Genomic DNA, 20875 nt, shown 5'->3' on the forward strand with positions numbered 1-20875 from the left:
GGGAGGTGGTCAATTACCTGAAGTTTGAGAAATTGAAGTTCATACCATCAGGTTGGAGGCTATTGACAGAATATAGGTGTTGGCTCCTCCAAACTAAGTGTGGCTTGATTGAGGCAGAAGGGGAGGCTACAGAGTGACATGTCGGAATGGGAATGGGGAGTAGAATTGAAATGGGTGGCCTCCGTGAGATCCCGCTTTTTCTGACGGAGGGAGTGTAGGTGCTCGGTGAAATGGTCTCCCAATCTATGTCGGGTCTCACTGATATACAAGAGGGCCACACTGGGAGCACTGGATACAGTAGATGACCCCAACAGGTTCGCAGGTGAAGTGTTGCCTCACCTGGAAGGACTGTTTGGGTCCCTGAATGGTTGTGAGGAAGGAGGTGTAGGGGCAGGTGTAGCACGTTTTGTTTGCACTGATCTCAGAATGGAGGTCAGTGGGGAGGGATGAATAGATATGGGGGTTAGTGGGGAGGGATGAATAGATATGGGGGTTGTGTAGAAAGCGATCCCTGTGGAAAGCGGAAAGTTGGGGGAGGGAAAGATGTGCTTGGTGGTGGGATCCCGCTGGAGATGCCAGATAGTGACTATTTTTCGTTAGGAGCTTGAGGAGATTTGATATGTCACCAAGAACACTTGCCATTTTCTACAGGTCTAGCGTGGAGAGCATTCTAACTGGCTGCATTACCATGATATGTAGAGGGGGGCCACGGCACAGGATTGAAGTAAGCTGCAGAGAGTTGCGAACTTAGCTCCATCTTGGGCACTCGCCTCTGTAATATCCAGGACATCTTCAAAAAGGCAGAGTCCATCAATAAGGACTCCCATCATGCCTTGTTCTCATTGCTTCTATCAGGAAGAAGATACTGAAGCGTGAGTGCACACACCCAACACATCAGGGACAGCTTTTTCCCTTCTGCCATCCATTTTCTGGATGGACATTGAACCCATGAACACAACCTCACTACTTTATTATTTCTATTTTTGTACTATTTATTTAAGTATTTGATGTATGTGTGTATATATATTTTTTTTTAAAAATCTAATTCTGTTTTTCCTATTTTTATGTATTGCATTGTACTGCTGCTGCTGCTGCTGCTAAGTTAACAAATTTCAGGACATATGCCAGTGATGTTAAACCTGATTCTGATTCTGATATATTTTTTATCAGTCTTCATTGTGAAAGATACTGGCACTATGCCAGAAATTTGAGAGTATCAAGGGGCAGAATGGATGCAGTTGCTGTTACTAAGGAGGAGGTGCCTGGGAAGCTGAAAGGTCTGAAAGTAGATAAGTCACCTGCACCCGATGGACTACACCCCATGGTTTTGAAAGAAGAAACTGAAGAGATTTTGGAGGCACTATTAATGATCTTTTAGGAATCACTAGGTTCTCGAATGTGTCTAACTAGAAAATTACGAATATAAGTCCACTCTTTTAAAAGAGAAGGAGGCAGAAGAAAGGAAATTATACACCACTAAGCACATCTTTCCCTCCCCGCCTCTCTCTGCATTCCGCAGGGATCACTCCCTACACAACTCCCTTGTCCATTCGTCCCCCCCATCCCTCCCCACTGATCTCCCTCCTGGCACTTATCCGTGTAAGCGGAACAAGTGCTACACATGCCCTTACACTTCCTCCCTTACCACCATTCAGGGCCCCAAACAGTCCTTCCAGGTGAGGCAACACTTCACCTGTGAGTCGACTGGGGTGATATACTGCGTCCGGTGCTCCCGATGTGGCCTTTTATATATTGGCAAGACCCGACGCAGACTGGGAGACCGCTTTGCTGAACATCTACGCTCTGTCCGCCAGAGAAAGCAGGATCTCCCAGTGGCCACACATTTTAATTCCACATCCCATTCCCATTCTGACATGTCTATCCACGGCCTCCTCTACTGTAAAGATGAAGCCACACTCAGGTTGGAGGAACAACACCTTATATTCCGTCTGGGTAGCCTCCAACCTGATGGCATGAACATCGACTTCTCTAACTTCCGCTAGACCCCACCTCCCCCTCGTACCCCATCTGTTACTTATTTTTATGCACACATTCTTTCTCTCACTCTCCTTTTTCTCCCTCTGTCCCTCTGAATATACCTCTTGCCCATCCTCTGGGTCCCCCCCCCTTGTCTTTCTTCCCAGACCTCCTGTCCCATGATCCTCTCATATCCCTTTTGCCAATCACCTGTCCAGCTCTTGGCTCCATCCCTCCCCCTCCTGTCTTCTCCCTTGAAGATGAAGGAAGGAACTGAAGGAAGATTTTGGATCTTCCCCTCCCCCTCCAACTTTCAAACCCCTTACTCACTCTTCCTTCAGTTAGTCCTGATGAAGGGTCTCGGCCTGAAACGTCGACTGCACCTCTTCCTACAGATGCTGCCTGGCCTGCTGCGTTCACCAGCAACTTTGATGTGTGTCGCTTGAATTTCCAGCATCTGCAGAATTCCTGTTGTTTGAAATTATACACCAGTTAGCCTGACTTCAGTGGGTGGAAAGATGTTGAGTCCATTAGTAAGGATGAGGCTTTGGGGTACTTAGAGTCACATGGTAAAACAGGCCAAAGTCAGTATGGTTTCCTAAAGGGGAAATTTTGCCTGACAAATCCATTGGAATTCTTTGAGGAAATACCAGACAGGATTGACAAAAAAGGAGTCAGTGGTTGTTATTTACTTGGATTTTCTGAAGGCCTTTGAGAAAGTGCCATACGTGAGGCTGCTTAACAAGATAGGAGCCCATGGTATTACAGGAAAGATACTAGCATGGACAGAAGATTAGGCTGACTGGCAGGAGGCAAAGCATGGGAATAAAAGGGGCCTATTCTGGTTGGCTGCCAATGATTAGTGGTGTTTTGCAGGGGTTGATATTGGGACTGCTTTTTTTGCACTTGATATGTCAGTGATTTGGAGGATGAAGTTGAAGGCTTTGTTTGCAGACAGTACAAAGATAGGTGGAAGGGTAGGTAGTGCTGAGGAAGCAGATGGTCTGACAGATTGGGAGCATGGTCAAAGAGGTGGCAGATAGAATATAATGTAGGGAAGTGTATGGTCATGCACTTTGGTAGCCAGAATAAAGATATAGAACATTTTCGAAACAGAGAAAAATCCAAAAATTAGAGATGCAAAGGGATTTGGGAGTCCTTGAGCACTTGGTTAACAAAAGTTAACTTGCAGGTTCAGTCAGTGGTAAGGAAGGCAAATGTAATGTTAGTATTCATTTTGAGAGGACTAGAATATAACAGCAAGGACATAATGCTGAGGCTTTATAAAGAATTGCACTTGGAGTATTGTGAGCAGTTTTAGGACCCTTATCTAAGGAATGATGTGCTGGCATTGGAGTGGATCCAGAGAAGGTTCATGAGAGTGATTGAGTGAATGAAAGAGTTAATGTATAAGGAGCGTTTGATGGCTCTGGGTCTGTACTTGCTGGAGTTTAAAGGAATAAGGGCCGACCTTACTGAAACCTATTGAATATTGAAAGGCTTAGGTAGAGTGGATGGGAAGAGGATATTTCTGTAGTAGGTGAGTCTCGAACCAGAGAGGACAGCCTCAGAATAGAGGATGTCCCTTTTGAACAGAGATAAGGAGGAATTTCTTTAGCCAGAAGGTGGTGAATCTGTGGAATTCGTTGCCATGGGTGGCTATGGAGGCCAAGTCATTGAGTATATTTAAAGTGGATGTTTATATGTTCTTGACTAATTAGGTCAAAGATTATGTGGAGAAGTCAGGAGAATAGGGTTGAGAGGAATAATAAATCAACCATGATGGAATGGCAGAGCAGATTTGATGGGCTGAATGACCAATTCTGCTCCTATGTCTCATGGTCTTATAGCATATGTCTAAATATTTCTACAATGCAACATTTTTCAGCAGCTCTTATTACAACTGTCAGTTGGCATGTCAGCTTTTGATTTTATTGTATGAGAAGTGTTAGTCTCCAATAGCAGATTATAATCCAATTCTTAAACTTGCTTTCAAACTTCATAATGTTCAAACTAAAAGGGTCGATAGTCTTCACTTATTGCTTTATCCGTGTTAAGTAGTTCATAGGAGTGTCTACAAGTATACATTTCCCAGTCATTCCCAACACACATGGTGGATATATCCACCCAGCCATATTTTCAAGATACAAAAGCACTGTGGTGAGGACAGCACAGTAAAACTGACTGTGATGTAGAAACTGAATGCAGGGTCAGTGATGCGTATCATGAATAATGACATTTGACCACATTACATAAGTAGTCTGATCTTTGAAGTTAAAATACTCACGGGAATTCACTGCTGAGCATATATGATATAATGTACATTTACAATTCATTCTGCGGTTTTAATGCAATAATTGGAGATATTTTCTGTTTATCCGACTTCCTCTGAGACCTTAAGAAGAATAAGTATAGATTTTAACAGAGTGGGAATTATGACAAACAGGCCCCCAAATCAAAGCCCAAAGTAAATTTATTATCGAAGTACATATATGTCACCATATACAACCCTGAGATTCATCTTCTTGCAAGCATACTGAAAAAACCCATAGAATCAATGAAAGACTGCACCGACTTGGGCGTTCAACCAGTGTGGAAAAGACAACAAACTATGCAAATACAAAATAATAATAATAATAATAAACAAACAAACAAACAAGCAAGCAAGCAATAACTATCAAGAACATGAGATGGAGTCCTATATATAGTTCATAATTTATAAACCAATTTCCCCCGGGATCAATAAAGTATGACTATGACTATATAGTTAATATATATATAGTTAAGAATTCTTTCCCAGCAGGTAATGCTACATGGACTAACAAACGGTCTGACAATGCAGAATTTAATGGAATTAATTTCCAATGCAAAGGCTGTTTCTTTTATTGGCTGTAGTTATTGTTGATTGGGATGAGTTCCCAGGCAATAATCTTACAGAGTCTTGAGGATGTAAAGAAACAATCCAGACCACCGTACATTATTGATGACTGCTGGCCTACCACTAGATTGCTCGTGAATGTAAAGAAAAGACAAAGCAACTGCATTAATATAATGTCTTCCATAGAACTGGGTCATCGCTTCTTGCTTTTCAGCTTATTTGAAGTTACTGTGTGAGAAACAATTAGGTTATGGCATGACATATTTATTGTACTAAACAAAAAGTAAATAAGTTATTTACTCCTTGTCATATCATTTTTGTAAAACTGTAGGTTTAGTCTTAGAAATAAAAGTTTTAGTGTATAGGACTGTTGTTCAGGTTTAGTTCTCAGCATTAATTGTAACCAGTGATAATCCACTTGGTTGCAAATCCCATAACATGCATCAGTTGCTTCTCCTCTTCTTTTTTCATCTTCTGAAGCTAGCGACAAATATTAGGGTCTGTCTCCCTGCCAATTGATGGCCTTCCTGTGCTATTAGCAGACTTTTGCACACTGTGGGGAGGGTCAGTCCTACACAAGATCCACTGTTGTGCTTTGACAATGACAGAGTACGATCATGTGCAGACAGACATCTGCTCTGCAAGTTCAATTGTACTCTACTTGCTGCCAAAGTGGGTTCTGTGAATCCAGCACAGTCTAGAATTGGCTAACTCATTTGTTGACATTGTCATCAGCAAAGCGGCTGAAAAATTGAAGCTGCTTTTTAATCACACAACCCACAAATTTTTTTGTTCTTCTCCTGCAAAAAAAATCATGTCTCTGTTAAAGCTCCAGTCTGACTTACCATTTTCATTCTTACTTGCTCCTAAGATTTTTTAACAGTTGCAAAGCTTTTTGAATGCAAGTTGCACTCTTTACATTAGCTCCCCATAAATGACATTAGCTGCTCTTTCTAAGCAGTTGTGGTTGATTCAAGGATTCCCTGAGACTGCTGGCAGCCCTGTGGTTTAGACAACTACAGCACCAATTGTGCTTTTATTGATTTTTACATTGTGGACATTTAAGCTCAATTGCCTCACCAATCTCTTGCCCTGCCAATGTTTGGAACGACTGCCCTAAAGTATTACTCCCTTTGGGTGAGAACTTTGGATTCTGTATAGTTTATAAGATCCTTGCACCTCAATAAACAGACTAAAGAATGCGTGAAAATTTTCTACACAGATAAATTTTAAAAGTAGCTGATCTTCTCTGCTCAGCCTCAAAGAGGTGTCAGTGTGCTTGTTAACGTCCAAACTGCAGCTTGGTGAAGAATGTCATGTCATGGCTAACTCATTTGTCAAGGACAGTGTGCTTTGAGATGTTGTAAAAGTCAAATAGTTCTGAATTGAAACAAAAATATCTCCTACAAGACAGTAGCATCACAGTAAATCTTATTTGTGTGAACTTCACTTTAGCTTTACTAATTCAATTGCTTTGCAGTAATACTAATCAATGCCGGATAAAGTAGGCTTTTGTGACTATTGTGTCTCGAGTTATCAGGGATTTAAATAGCAGCTGAGCTGATTCAGGACTGCAAGTCATGCACTGTGCTGAGGCGCATTATCTTAAGTTATCAAACGAAGTATATATTTTCTGGGTATAATATGATATTTAAGTCTTTCCCATTTCAACTTAACTATAAGCATAATTCCTTATGAACTTTAATATCAAAAGAATTTGTAAAGCTTGCTTATCTATTAAAGTGTTGAACATTTTCACTTTCATTGGAATAATTGAGCATTTTTTGTTGGCAGGTGAGGCACTACCTGGGGAGCTATCAAAGCTTCTGCTGGAAATCAGAGAGAGCCGCGATAAGGATTTTGATGACTTGTGCCAAGCAATTTCTTCATGTTCAATAGACAGTTTCACCAGTGTAAAGATATCTGATGATGACTCTGCAAAGTGTGAAAGCCAGCCTAAACATTCCAAGGTTAGTGCTGAACAAGGAACAGATATCCCAGAGGGAATATAACGTGTTAATTCTTAGTTCTTTTTGAGGTTTTATGAGTTAAACTCTGCATCAGAGTAATTCTTAGTCTTTCTGGATCTGAGAATTATGGCCTTAATTAAGTAAGGTGATTCATGAATTCCTAACTTCTTAAGACAAGCTCTTAAAATAAATAATATTGATATTAATATCATATTTTGATTAAGTAGCATTTTATAGCATACTGAGGTTTGGAATGACCACTTATGGAAAATGCTATGAATATAGCCGTCACTCATATCTCCAGATACAAAACAGAAAATATCTCAAAAACTTAGCAGGTCTGGCCTCTACTATAGAGAGGAGAAATAATTCACATTCCAGCCCAATGGTGTATAATCAGAGCCGCTCTGATAAGTGTCAACAGCTTGAAACATTCACGTTTTTCCTCTTTCCACAAATTGTTATCTGACTGTTATCTAAAGCAATTAGCTTCTCACGTCAGATTTCCAGCATCCATAGTATTTTGATTTTGATTCATAGGCCCGTGGTCAGTGCTTATTGGAGTTGTGTTACAGAATTTTGGCACATATGTTCACTGAACAATGTCTTATGTAAGTCTGTGTGCTGCGTTCAGAAAATAGCAACTTTCTTATGAATATTATTGGGACTGAGGTTTGTGTAACGTCAGAATGGAATCTTGAAAATCTGATGGATTTTAGAAGTGGAGGGAGACAGTAAAGCTCTGGGATCTTGGCCCAGCGAGGAAATATATCACTGAGAACTGGGTACATTTCAGGCTGACGCTGGGATTACAGTGAAATGTGTGTGTAGTCTAGACATTTGTTCTACGTTTTAAAATGATAGGTCTCTTGAGATGTCCAGCAAAAGCTTAAAAAAAACTGGACGTTTTGAGATAATCTTTTGAGATACCTTAAGTGCAAAGCTCTGGCAATATTAGGAGAATGGTCCTGATAATCCTGAATAGTTAATCTTAATCTGTGAATGCTTTATGGTTTTTTAAAATAAGAATAATTGCTGGCCTACATACTTAAAAGAATTGCTATCTGCTTTGTTGGAAAATATTTTGAGATAAAAAATAGGAAGTTTTAGAACTCCACTTTCTGAGTCGAAGTCTCCATTTCAACTTGTGATCATGCAAATTCCATAGAGCATTTTACAAATTGCAGGTAGTTTGATTTAAATATTTGGACATTCTGAAAAATGGTCTAATCTACACTCAGCGGCTACTTTATTAGATACACCTGACACCTGCTCATTAATGCAAATATCTAATCAGCCAATCATGTGGCAGCAACTCAATCTATAGGTACATGCAAGAGGTTCAGTTGTTGTTAAGAGCAAACATCAGAATGACGAAGAAATGTAACCCAAGTGACTTTGACTGTGGAGTGATTGTTAATGCCAGGCAGGTGGTTTGTGTATCTCAGAAACTGCTCATCTCCTAGGACTTTCAACAACGGTCTCCAGTGTTTACAGAGAAGAGTGCAAAAAAAAAATATCCAGTGAGTGTCAGTTCTGTGGGCAAAATGAGAGAGGTCAGAGGAGAATGGCCAGACTGGTTCAAGCTGACAGGAAGGTGACGGTAACTCAAAAACCACACATAACGATAACGGTGTGCAGGAAAGCATTCCTGAATGCACAACATGTCGAATCTTGAAGAGGATGGACTTACACCAGCAGAAGATCATGAACATGCAATCAGTGGCCACTTTATTGGGTACAGGAGGTACCTAATAAACTGGCCACGGAGTGTATAAGAATTAGCAGTACAAAACAATTATTTCACCCCTTAGACCTGCTCCATTATCAAAGAAATCAAGGCTAACCCTTTACTCTTCTGCTATAACCCCACATCCCTTGTTTTACATGCTAACTAAAATATGAATACTCAACAGCAACCACAACAGCACTGACTGAATATTCACTCTCTTCAGAGTGAAGAAATTTCTTCTCATTTGGTCTGCAATAACTGACCCCTTTAAACATATCACCATGGGTTCTGGATACCCAAACCTAAGGAAGCCTCATTCCTGCATTGAATTTATCAAGTCCTGTAGAAAGTTCATCTGTTTCAGTGTAATCACTGCCCATTTTTCTAAACTGTACAGGCCAATTCTACTTAATGTCCCTGTAATGTATGAAACTACTTTTTTTAGAGCAATGACTCCCCCCCCCCTCCTCCCCGCTCCCCGGGGTACATATGGATCTGTTGTCTGCAGATGCGCTGTTGCCTATGTATGCACATTGTTCTCTTGTTCTCTCACTACAATATGAATACACCAGTTAAAGCCATCTCCCGCGTGTGTGCCTTTATATAATCGATATGCGGTTGCGCACAGACACAAGAGTCGCCTCAGAAGTAAATCCTTCCATCTGAAGAACCATTCTGGTGCAGCTTTGTTGCACTTCCTCTAATCTATGTCATCCATCACTTGGGTAGAACAGCAGACCTGTTAACAATGTTCTAAATGTGGTATTATCAATATTATCAATCTAAATATTATCAATGCCTTGTGTTCATGTATTGTTATGTTTACACTTCTATCAATTCACATTAGATCATGTGTTCCATAATTATATTTAATAACCTTTGGTTTGGGACCTTATTGAAAGTCCAAATGAACCATTTCCCCCATACTGTAATGTCTGTAGCCTCAAAAGCAGATTTAGAGCTGTAGTGCCAATAGAGCAGAGAAATAGGTCCTTTTACACATGTACCTATCTACACAAATCAAAGATTTCCTCTTTTGAAATCTATGTTGCCACTGCCCAAACCTATTACTATTTTTTCTGTGTGTCATTACCGTTCCCCTAACTATAGGAACCACCAATTTCCCTGAAGATGACATCAGGCCCTGCAGTCTAGTTCTACATTTACCTTCTGTCACTTTTCTTCAGTAGTGGCCTTACAATCTTTATCTTCCTGTCTATGGGAATGGAATTTTGGATGACAATAGTTTGTACATCTACCATCTCTTTCAAAGGCTTGGAATGAAGGTAATCTATTCCCAAGAATTTATTTTCTTTCAGTCCCATTAATTTATCCAGAATAGATGTTACCTGTGAGGTTCTGTACAGTGGTTGTCCGGGGGGCAAATATCTTCTCAAGGCCCAGGCTTAGAAACAGGCTGAGATCTTCAATAAAACAATTCATTTAAATTACTTTTTAGAAGAAAAAATTACATGGCTCATACAATAATAATAATAATAACAAAAAGTATTTGATATTGGTATGGCTTGCATGATACATGTTGACAGATTTTTTTTAGTGATATATTAATATCTGAAGTTTCCATTACTGAGGTACAACACAGGACATAATTTTGTTGTGGTCAGGAAATGACATCTGGTGAAATGTACCAGTAAGTTGCTTATCCACTATCCCTGAGGTAATAAATGACAAGATTATGAAGAGATTCTGAAATCTACTCCAGGTTGCCACCTTGTGTTTAGAGGTAGAAACAATATTGTGATTCCTGTTAACAAAATTGAATACGAAATATTAATATCACAGTTTACTTTGGTACATGTCTGATTGGCACAATGGTGGCATAGTGGCTTCCGAAAACACAAGATTCTGCAGATGCTGGAAACCCACAGACAAAATGCTGGAGGAACTCAGCAGGTCAGGCAGCATCAATGGAGAAGAATAAAGAGCTGACATTTCGAGCTGATCCTTCATCAGGTATTATCAGTATAATCAGCTTGCTACAACGTCATGGACTGAAGGTTCTGTTCCTGTATTGCACTGTTCTGCTGTATGTTTGAAATAAACAACTTATATAGTACAGGCAGGACCTTCCATTCTGCACTTGAAATTTGTGTCCATTGACAAATCCATTTTTTCTCCTATTTCATTTGAGCAGAATGTTAAGTCATTGCTGTACATGCAGTTATTACTACTGACTGGCAGTTATATGCAACATAGGGGAAGAGAGCTGGTGTATTATACAAACAGGAGAAAGTCTGCAGATGCTGGAAATCCGATTCAACACTCACAAAACGCTGGAGGATCTCAGCAGGTCAGGCAGCATCTATGAAAAAGAGTATACAGTCAACGTTTCAACGAGACCCTTCTTCAGGACTGAGGAAGTATTATATTCAACCCAATGACTGTGCCTCAAAGTATGTCCAGTTCCACCCTCTAACGGATCCATTCAGTTGTTTCCAGTCCAAGGATGGCTGATACCCACTGTGATGCTTGCATACCCAGAATATAAGTTTAAGACATCTCTAGGTTTTGTTTCTTCCTTCCCATTCATAGAAGGGATGTGGGCCTCACTGACAAGCAAATTTCAGTAAGATCACAGAGGATGCCCTACCTCAAATGCAACTTCCCACACTAATTACAGGTGAACGCTGGTGGGTTGTAGCCTTGCCAGTGAGACCCACAATCCTTGTATGAATGGATTCGGATAACACAAAACCCAATCGTGTCTTAAACGTTAATTCTAGATACATACGTGAGCATCGCTGTTAGGGATACTGGGTTCCAGCGACCCTTGTTTGTGCTGAACACAACTTAATGGCTCCATCAGAGGGTGGGACGGGAGTTGTAGAAGTAGGAGGGACTGAGACAGAGCAGCAAATTTCCTTCCTTCCCTCAAAGGACCTCAATAAACGTTCTTTTTTTTTGCAACGTGCTGACAGTTTTGTGATCACTTTCATTTTGTATGTATAATTGAATTCAGATTCCCTTATTGTAGCAGTGCTGTTAATCTTACGATCTCTGGATTATTAGTCAGATCCTTCCAAGCACTTGACAGGATCATTTCTCCTGTATCCTGTATCTGCTCAGACGTATCCAAATTAAATTGTATCGGCCATTTGCCGATTTTATTAACTTGCTTACTGTTTAATCTTTGTTAGCTTTGATAGATTTCAACATCAGGCTGTGGATCAGCTGGTAGTACTTATCCCTCAGAGTCTGAGCTTTGCTGATTCCAGAGAACGGAGAACAAACTCCAGGCTGAATTTCCATACCAAGCCTATCCCAAATTCCAGGGTCAGGAATGTTGTGCTGCCTCTAAGGCAAGTAGATCCTACCTAATTTAATGAAACTAGGTGTGGTCTCACCAAAGCTCCAGGTTATTACCACAAAATTTTTTTACTGATATGGATTAATTTCTTTGTAGCACTATGCAGTGCTATACACTTCCCTTTATTGCATCTGCATATTAAGTTTTTTTTTTGCACAAGGACATAATACCAATATTCCAAATTTTCAGCTTTCAAAACAAAACTCTAGTTTACTATGATTTCTACTGGTAGATGACTTCATATTCTTCCACATTATACTTCATCTGCCAAGTTTTTACCCATTCAGTTAATCTGCTTATGTCTCTTATTAGCTTATGTCCTTTTCATAACTTTGTTGTCTCTAAAACCAGCAAACTTGGATACATTGTACAGGACTGTACTTGCTAACAGAGCGGAGAGCAAGTTTGTAATTCTGGTGGGAGCAAAGAGGGTTGGGAATTGCAAGGGTGGAGCACCACAGGAGTGGTGTGGGACAGGTAGCAGAGAAGGAGTGCTGAGGCAGGGATTGGTATGGGTGCAGCCACACTCTGAAACATCAGGTAATGTTATTTGATTCCAAACAATTGGTTTGGTGATCATTACAGAATGTCTCTCTGGTGCCTTCCTGCTCCACCCCTCTCCATTCCCCTTTTCCCAACCATGATTTCCCTCTCCCTGCCATCTTCCCACTCTCAGTCCGCAATAGAGACCCATATCAGAATCAGGTTTAACTTCACTCATATATGCTTGGCTGAACGTGCAGTGGCATGCAAAAGTTTGGACACCCCTGGTCAAAATTTCTGTTACTGTGAATAGCTAAGCGAGTAAAAGATGACCTGATTTCCGAAAGGCATAAAGTTAAAGGTGACACATTTCTTTAATAGTTTAAGCAAGATTTCTTTTTTATTTCCACCTTTTGCAGTTTCAAAATAACAAAAAAGGAAAAGGGCTTGAAGCAAAAGTTTGGGCACCCTGCATGGTCAGTACTTAGTAACACCCCCTTTGGCAAGAATCACAGCTTGTAAACGCTTTCTGTAGCCAGCTAAGAGTCTTTCAATTCTTGTTTGGGGGATTTTCGCCCATTCTTCTTTGCAAAAGGCTTCTAGTTCTGTGAGATTCTTGGGCCACCTTGCATGCACTGCTTTTTTGAGGTCTATCCACAGATTTTCGATGCTGTTTAGGTCAGGGGACTGTGAGGGCCATGGCAAAACCTTCAGCTTGCGCCTCTTGAGGTAGTCCATTATGGATTTTGAGGTGTGTTTAGGATCATTATCTTGTTGTAGAAGCCATCCTCTTTTCATCTTCAGTTTTTTTACAGACAGTGTGATGTTTGCTTCCAGAATTTACTGGTATATAATTGAACTCATTCTTCCCTCTACCAGTGAAATGTTCCCCGTGCCACTGGCTGCAACACAAGCCCAAAGCATGATCAATTCACCCCTGTGCTTAACAGTTGGAGAGGTGTTCTTTTCATGAAATTCTACACCCTTTTTTCTCCAAACATACCTTTGCTCATTGTAGCCAAAAAGTTCTATCTTAACTTCATCAGTCCACAGGACTTGTTTCCAAAATGCATCTGGCTTGTTTAGATGTTCCTTTGTAAACTTCTGATGCTGAATTTTGTGGTGAGGATGCAGGAAAGGTTTTCTTCTGATGACTCTTCCATGAAGGTCATATTTGTGCAGGTGTTGCTGCACAGTAGAACAGTGCACCATCACTCCAGAGTTTACTAAATCTTCCTGAAGGTCTTTTGCAGTCAGACGGGGGTTTTGATTTGCCTTTCTAGCAATCCCACGAGCATTTCTCTCAGAAAGTTTTCTTGGTCTTCCAGACCTCAACTTGACCTCCACCGTTCCTGTTAACTGTCATTTCTTAATTACATTACGAACTGAGGAAACGGCTTCCTGAAAATGATTTGCTATCTTCTTATAGCCTTCTCCTGCTTTGTGGGCATCATTTATTTTAATTTTCAGAGTGCTAGGCAGCTGCTTAGAGGTGCCCATGGCTGCTGATTGTTGGGACAAGGTTTGAGGAATCAGGGTATTTATAAAGCTTTGAAATTTGCATCACCTGGCCTTTTCTAACGATGATTGTGAACAAGCAACAGCCCTAACAGGCTAATTAAGGTCTGAGACCTTGGTAAGAGTTATCTGAGAGCTCAAATCTCTTGGGGTGCCCAAAGTTTTGTATGGTGCTCCTTTCCTTTTTGTTACTCTAAAATTGTACAAGACAAAAATAATACATTTAATAAAAATAGTAACATTTAATTTGCTTAAATGTTGAAAAGAATGTTTCATCGTTAACTTTATGACTTTTGGAGATCAGTTCATCTTCTACTCACTTAACTATTCACAGTAACAGAAATTTTGACTGGGGTGCCCAAACATTTGCATACCACTGTAGTATGTGATTGTTTCAGCTCAGGTGGGGGTGGAAAGAGAAGGCACAGGAAATGCCTTACTTACACCTAGCAGAAAATAAAACCCAGTCAGTTATTCCCCATCCGTCCTGCTGGTCTCTGAACAATCCCTTTGTATGTACAGGATGCCCATCATTTGGTCATTCATTACCGAGGGAGGACTGGTATTTTTATTAGGCTGGATGGCTCTCCCTTGACCCTCCTGACCTTATTTTACCGAATCTATACTTTGCTTAACAAACCCTACTGTTGGTTTTTGATTTCAGTTCTTCTTGACTTCTCATCCTTCATTATTTTAAAGCCCATTTTTCTCGCTATTTGATTAACTATTCACTGGCCCAGACTATTGGGTTAATGAACAAGACAGGCCTCAAAGAGGGGATATTCAACATGGCTGTTAAATTTTAGGAGAAAAAGTGCTTCCTGTTTTCTCTCCCAAACATTTATCTCTAATTTTGTCTGTTGTCCTATTTGATGTGAGTTCCGATTTCAAAGGAAATAAATTCTCAGGATGTTTACTGAACGATTATATCATCACAAGCAAATAAATGAGATGTCCTAAAGTCTTGTAAATTCAAAGGAACACGAGACAGGCTCATGCAAACTGCCCTCATTATTTCACCCAGTAAGCCTTCAATACATTATTACTGTGTACACGTTAATATGCATGTCCTCTTTGAATCTGTTGGGATAACTATTGTGTTTACCTGGTAACCAGTCTTGCCTGTTTTTTTTAGCCTAAGAAGTGACTTGGATGTGAAACTATTAAAACTCTGAGAATGAACTTCGAACACAGAACAGTACATAAGAGCAACAGGCTCTTTGGCTCACGATGATGCCAATTTATACCAATTCCAACATCACACACAAAATGCTGGAGGAACAAGTAGCATCTATGAAAAAGAGTAAACAATCGATGTTTCGGCTTGAGACCCTTCATCAGGACTGTACCAATCTCATCTGCCTTACATAGTTTATACCCCTATATTCTCCACCTTTTAAACATTGCTCATGTAAAGGAGCAATAACATCTGCCGCAGTTATATTTTAAAATTCATGCTTCACTGTCTTCCTAATGACACAGCCAGCTTTCCACAAGCTTTAGCAGCTGAAAATGAGCAATCAAGGCTTTTACAGCAAATCATAAACACCAGAAATTCTGCAGATGCTAGAAATCCACAGTGATACATATGCCTACTGTGTATTGTGTTAACAAAATGTATTTCCTTTTCTCAGTTCTGTCTTGGCTACACCTGTTCCCAGGATGCGGTTTTCCTTTCCAGGACATCAGAGATATCCTCTTTCTGCAAAGTACCGTGGTTGCCTCCTCCACAATTGATGCTGCCCTCAACTGCATCTCTTCCATTTCCCGAACATACACGCTCACCCCATTTCCTGTCACGTTAACAGTGGTAGATTTCCTCTTGTCCTTCCCTACTACCCCATGAGCATCCCCATCCAACACATCATTCTCCACAACCTCTACCATCTCCAAAGGGATCCCACCACCAAACACATCTTCACCTCCTACAAACAAGAGAAAATCTGCAAATGCTGGAAATCCGAGCAACACACACAAAATGCTGGAGGAACTTAGCAGGCCACACAGCATCTATGGAAAAAAGTACAGTCGACATTTCGGGCCAAAATGTATTCCTGTAAGCGGCCACCAGCCTGTTCACTTCCTTCTTCCCAAATGGTCCTTCCAGGTGAGCAATCTGCTGGGGGTGTCTATTGTGTCTGGTGCTCCTGATGTGGCCTCCTCTCTATTGGAGAAACCCCTCGTAAATTGGGGAACCGCTTCATCACACAAGTCCACCCCATCTGCCAAAAGCAGAACTTTCTGGTAGCCAAACAGTTTAATATCGATTCCCATTCCTGTTCTGACATGTCGGTCCATGACTTCCTCTTGTGCCAAGACAAGGTCACCTTCAGGGTGAAGAAGCACCACCTTGCATTCCATCTGGGTCATCTCCAACCTGATGGCATGAATATCGATTTCACCTTCAGGTAAAAAAAAATTCCCTTCCTCTCCCCCTCCTTCTATTCCCTCCTCTAGCCTCTTACTTTTTCTCAACTGCCTCGGATCTTTCTACCCTTTTTCCTATGGTCCACTATCCTTTCCTATCAGATTCCTTCCTCTCCAGCACTTTAACTTTATTACCCACCTGGCTTCACCTAACACTGTCTAGTTAACACCACTCCCCTCCCCCCCCACCAGCTTTTTAGTTGGGCAACTTCCCTCTTCCCTTCCAGTTCTGGAGAAGGGTCTCAGCCGGAAACGACAACTGTTCATTCACTTCCATAGAGATTGCCTGACCTGCTGAACTCCTCCAGCATTTGCAGCTTTGGTTTCAGAGGCATGGGAATGCGGGTATTTATGGAACTGAAGATTGATCCTTAGCTCAGGAGCGTACCTCCAGAGAATCTCCAAAAATGTGATTGTGCTTCCCATGCTTTCTCACATTCCCATGCCGTCAGGCTTTCCAACCCTACAAAAAAATGTAGCAGTAAAAGAGGTTTTTTTGGGAGGGGGAATAACAAGGATGTAATAACAGGTGGATGAACTAAGAGACACAATGAGATAATTTGTAAAGAATGGGCTTTCTCATATTTTCATCTCATTTCTGTAGTTTATAGGAGGAAGCCATTCAATCCATCGTCTATACTAGCTGTAAGAACCATTCTATCAATCCCATTCCTCCAACCCTTTCCTATTCAACTTCATCTCACAAAAAGAAACTGGTTATGTTCCATCCTAATTTTGCCTGCAATAGTTCTTCTGGTGGATATATTTAACCAGGGTGTCTATAAAAAGCTTTCTCTCGTGTCTGAGTTGGATCACATAGGTGGGCGTTTATTTTCAAGGACAACTGAACCACCTCTCACCTATTGTTAAGTTGATACATTTATTTGTGATGACTGTACTTCACACTATTACAGCACAGAAGACCGGGTCAATAGCAAGTCTTTCATTCTGAACGATGGAGTTCATATCAGTTCATATGAACTGAATCTCCCGGCTCCCTTTTATCTGATTCATCATAAAAAAAATATGTTGAGAAGTTTCTTGCAACGTTGTATGTCCTTCCTGCAAGTCACCATAGGCTGCTGTGTAGATTACAGATCACTATTTAATTCAGTATGTGCTTTGCTCTCATACGAAACAAGTGTTACCCTGATTTGATAATACAGTCTAGTTTATTAATAGTTAAGTTTTTATTTTATCTAAAAATCTTAGTGCCTGTTTTTTGCACATACAATGCTTTGTATTCTTTCAGTGGCAAAGTTAGGTTGGTGAGAATGCTTTGATACTTAGGTATCTTCAGAAAATTAACTGTAATTACACATTATGGAAAGCGTTTAATAACTCTCTACATCCCAGACCTCAGGTCCATTTATCACTTGGTAGAAAGCAGACAATAATTTGCTGGAACTGCAGGACCCACTTATGAAAAACATCCACTTATGCTGTGGCAACCCCATGGGCCAGACTACTGTGACTTCCAACGCTGTCTTCAGGACAGCTGCTTGGAGTAGCTGAGCTGTTTTCAGCAGCTAATCCAATGGACTAGGGTAATAAATTAGTTGTCAGTAATTCTTCAAGTTCACTCTGCTAGTTATATATATTTAGAGTCCCACTACCTCCCCTTTTTGTGTAGCTCAGTGGTAATTTTCTCAGGAGTGAGGAGAAAAGTTGAAATGACCAATATACCATGGATTTCTGTGTTATGTCATAAACATGTTATGCCTCATCTGGGGTAATAGAAAGAGCAAGCCACACATTACTCTCACCTCATGTATTGTAACCACTGCTGTGAGCGTCGCTATGTGATGAATGATTTTAATTAAACGTTAACAAAGACATCAATTACAGAAAATGTACAATAAAATATTTATTGATTGCAGATTAAAAAAACAGGATGGGAAATTAGGTTACTGAGGAATCCTTGTAGATAGAACACAGAACAGTACAGCACAGGAACAGGCCCTTCAGTCCACAATGTTGTGCTGAACCAGTTAAAAAGTAAATCAAAAACCCCCTAAAACTAATTCCTCCTACCTACACAATGTCCATCTCTCCCCCCCCCCCGCCATCTTCCTCATATTCATGTGTCTATCTAAACATCTCTTAAAAGCCCCTAATGTACTTGCCTCTACCACCACACCAGGCAGCACATTCCAGGCATCCGCCACTCTCTGAGTAAAAAATTTATCCCTCACTTCCCCTATGAGCCTACCTCTTCTCACCTTCAATGCAGGCCCTCTGGTATTAGACGTTTCTGCGCTGGGGGAAAGATACCCCTGTCTACTCTATGCCTCTCATAATCTTTATAAACCTCTGTCAGATCAGGATGTGTGGGACCTACATTCTTTGCTCTAAGAAATATACATTTTTATGCAAATATTGGAAGTTTAGGCATTAAATGTAAAGGAGTTCCTGTATATCCATCTTTAGTCCTGTAATACAAAAGGCACCTTGACTCCTAGAGAAATCACATTTATTTCTACACTTGCTGCCACATCTTAGTTATTATTCTGGGCCATAAATGAAAGAGTTTAAAGGTTAGGAACTTGATGTAGTTTCTACTATTAGCCAATGAGATTTTGCCAAATGAAGATGTACACAATAGACTTGAAATAACATAAAAGGAGTATGCCTAAATCTACACCTATTCAGAATAGATGCAGTGACATCAGGTGATGGGTAAATGGGTGGTTGTCATCTGAATGGTGGTATTGTGTGTTTAGGTTCGGGACAATAGCATCTTGTTTTTTTATCTCTATATTAGCGTTCATTGAAAGTCATGAATTTGTTGGCCTTCCAAAGTGGTTACAAATTAATGGCACTGTGAATACTTATGGCCAATAATTTATACCCTTTTATACATGTCATTATTGTTAGTACTAAAGTCAACCTCAAAAGTCCTGATAAATTAATGATTACAGTTGTTCAGACTTCAAGGTTTAAAACTATAAGACCATAGGAGCAGAATTAAGCCATTTAACCCATCGTGTCTGCTCTGCCATTTCATCTTGGCTGATCCATTTTCCCTCTCGGCCTGAATCTCCTGCCTTCTCCCTGTACCCTTTGATGCCCTGTACCCTTTCATGCCCTGATTAATGAAGAATCTCTCAACCTCTGCCTTAAATATACCCAATGACTTGACCGCCACAGCTGCCCGTGGCAACTGAATTCCACAGATTCACCACTCTCTGGCTAAAGAGTGGTTTATAAAAAGATTTTTAAAATAACCATTTTATATTCTTCTGTTTACATTTTTACATTCTCTTTCTCTCTCTCTCAATCCAATAAGTCTCTCTTCTCTTTATTTCTTTTACTATTCTAGATTTCGATTCAGTCCCTCTGCATTTTCTTCCAATCTTCAAGTAACTGCATAATGTGTTGGTTGCCTTGCTTACTACGGTCCCATGTGCCTCATTTTCTTAAGGTAGTTATCAGTTTGCACTTTCAGCAACTTTGTGGACATATCTGAGCTTTAAGATGAAGGCACAAATCAAACTATTTACAGAGGCGTTGCTCCTGAAGATGTTGCACAAATAACATTGGAAACAGATGTACAATAGGTAATTAAATACTGCTCTGTTAAAGTAAGTACTTCCCATTACAGGGAGGTGCATCCTTGTGGTTAAACATCAGGTCCAGAAATTAGCATCTTGTATTGTCAAGAATTGGTATGGCATTGAATTTATTTTTCTGATGAAAGTTCTGGTTGCAACTTTTAATAAAAGATACTTAAATATTATGCGCTTTCTTTCACAATTTACAGAAGTATCTCAGACTAATAGTAGGCATATAATTTACACTTCTTTAACAGAAGCATTGTTATCTACTCGTTCAGTGTGCAAGAGTTTTCAATACCTGGTTAGTCCAGGTTTAGGTTCCAATTACTTTCAATAACAAAGTTTCCTTTTTGAGGCAGCAAATTTTAATGTCAGTGCTAATAAAGTACTTGTAACAGATAAAGCCATGAAAATAATATTGTAAGAGTGAAACCTTTCCCTTGCTGGTGCAGCCTTTCTCCTTTCATTAGATCTCGGGGAGCCGTACAAATTCTTTTCCTCAGTTGTTGACAAAAGTTAATTCAGTCCAGCTGAAAAGGACGTGAAAATGGGTGCTTCTGCGAAAGAATATTAGTGCCTTAAAATTCATCCCTGTTTTATGCAACTAAGGAGCCATTATAAAGGTAGAAGTGCATTGTACTCTACCCAAAATTCAGTTCCATTGAAGTCTGTGGAATAACCTGTTCTGTACCTTACAATATTTAATTTATGCACTTTAGTTATGCGTAATTCATCTGTAGATTTTATCCATACCTTCCAAAGTTATTGTGCGTTATACAATACCAAAGAAAGTATTCACCCTTCTTGGAAGTTTTCATGTTTTATTGTTTTACAACATTGAATCACAGTGGATTTATTTTGACTTTTTTGACACTGATCAGCAGAAAAGGATTCCTTTGTGTCAAAATGAAAACAGATCTCCACAAAGTGATCTAAATTAATTACAAATATAAAACACAAAATAATTCATTGCTCAAGCATTCACCCTCCTTTAATATGACACAT

General features: G+C 40.1%; 1 protein-coding gene across 13 annotated transcripts in view; it reads left to right on the forward strand.

Moving 5' to 3' along the window:
* The window catches only part of anks1b (ankyrin repeat and sterile alpha motif domain containing 1B), an 860133-nt gene that overhangs the window by 467056 nt on the left and 372202 nt on the right, over positions 1-20875 (forward strand). For all 13 annotated transcript variants that reach the window (XM_072241217.1, XM_072241218.1, XM_072241222.1 and 10 more), the window contains one exon: positions 6650-6825. In XM_072241217.1, the coding sequence (XP_072097318.1) occupies positions 6650-6825 (176 nt within the window). The remainder of the gene's footprint in view (positions 1-6649; positions 6826-20875) is intronic.

The sequence above is a fragment of the Mobula birostris genome, chromosome 23, assembly GCF_030028105.1.
Source record: "Mobula birostris isolate sMobBir1 chromosome 23, sMobBir1.hap1, whole genome shotgun sequence".
Classification (NCBI taxonomy): domain Eukaryota; kingdom Metazoa; phylum Chordata; class Chondrichthyes; order Myliobatiformes; family Myliobatidae; genus Mobula; species Mobula birostris.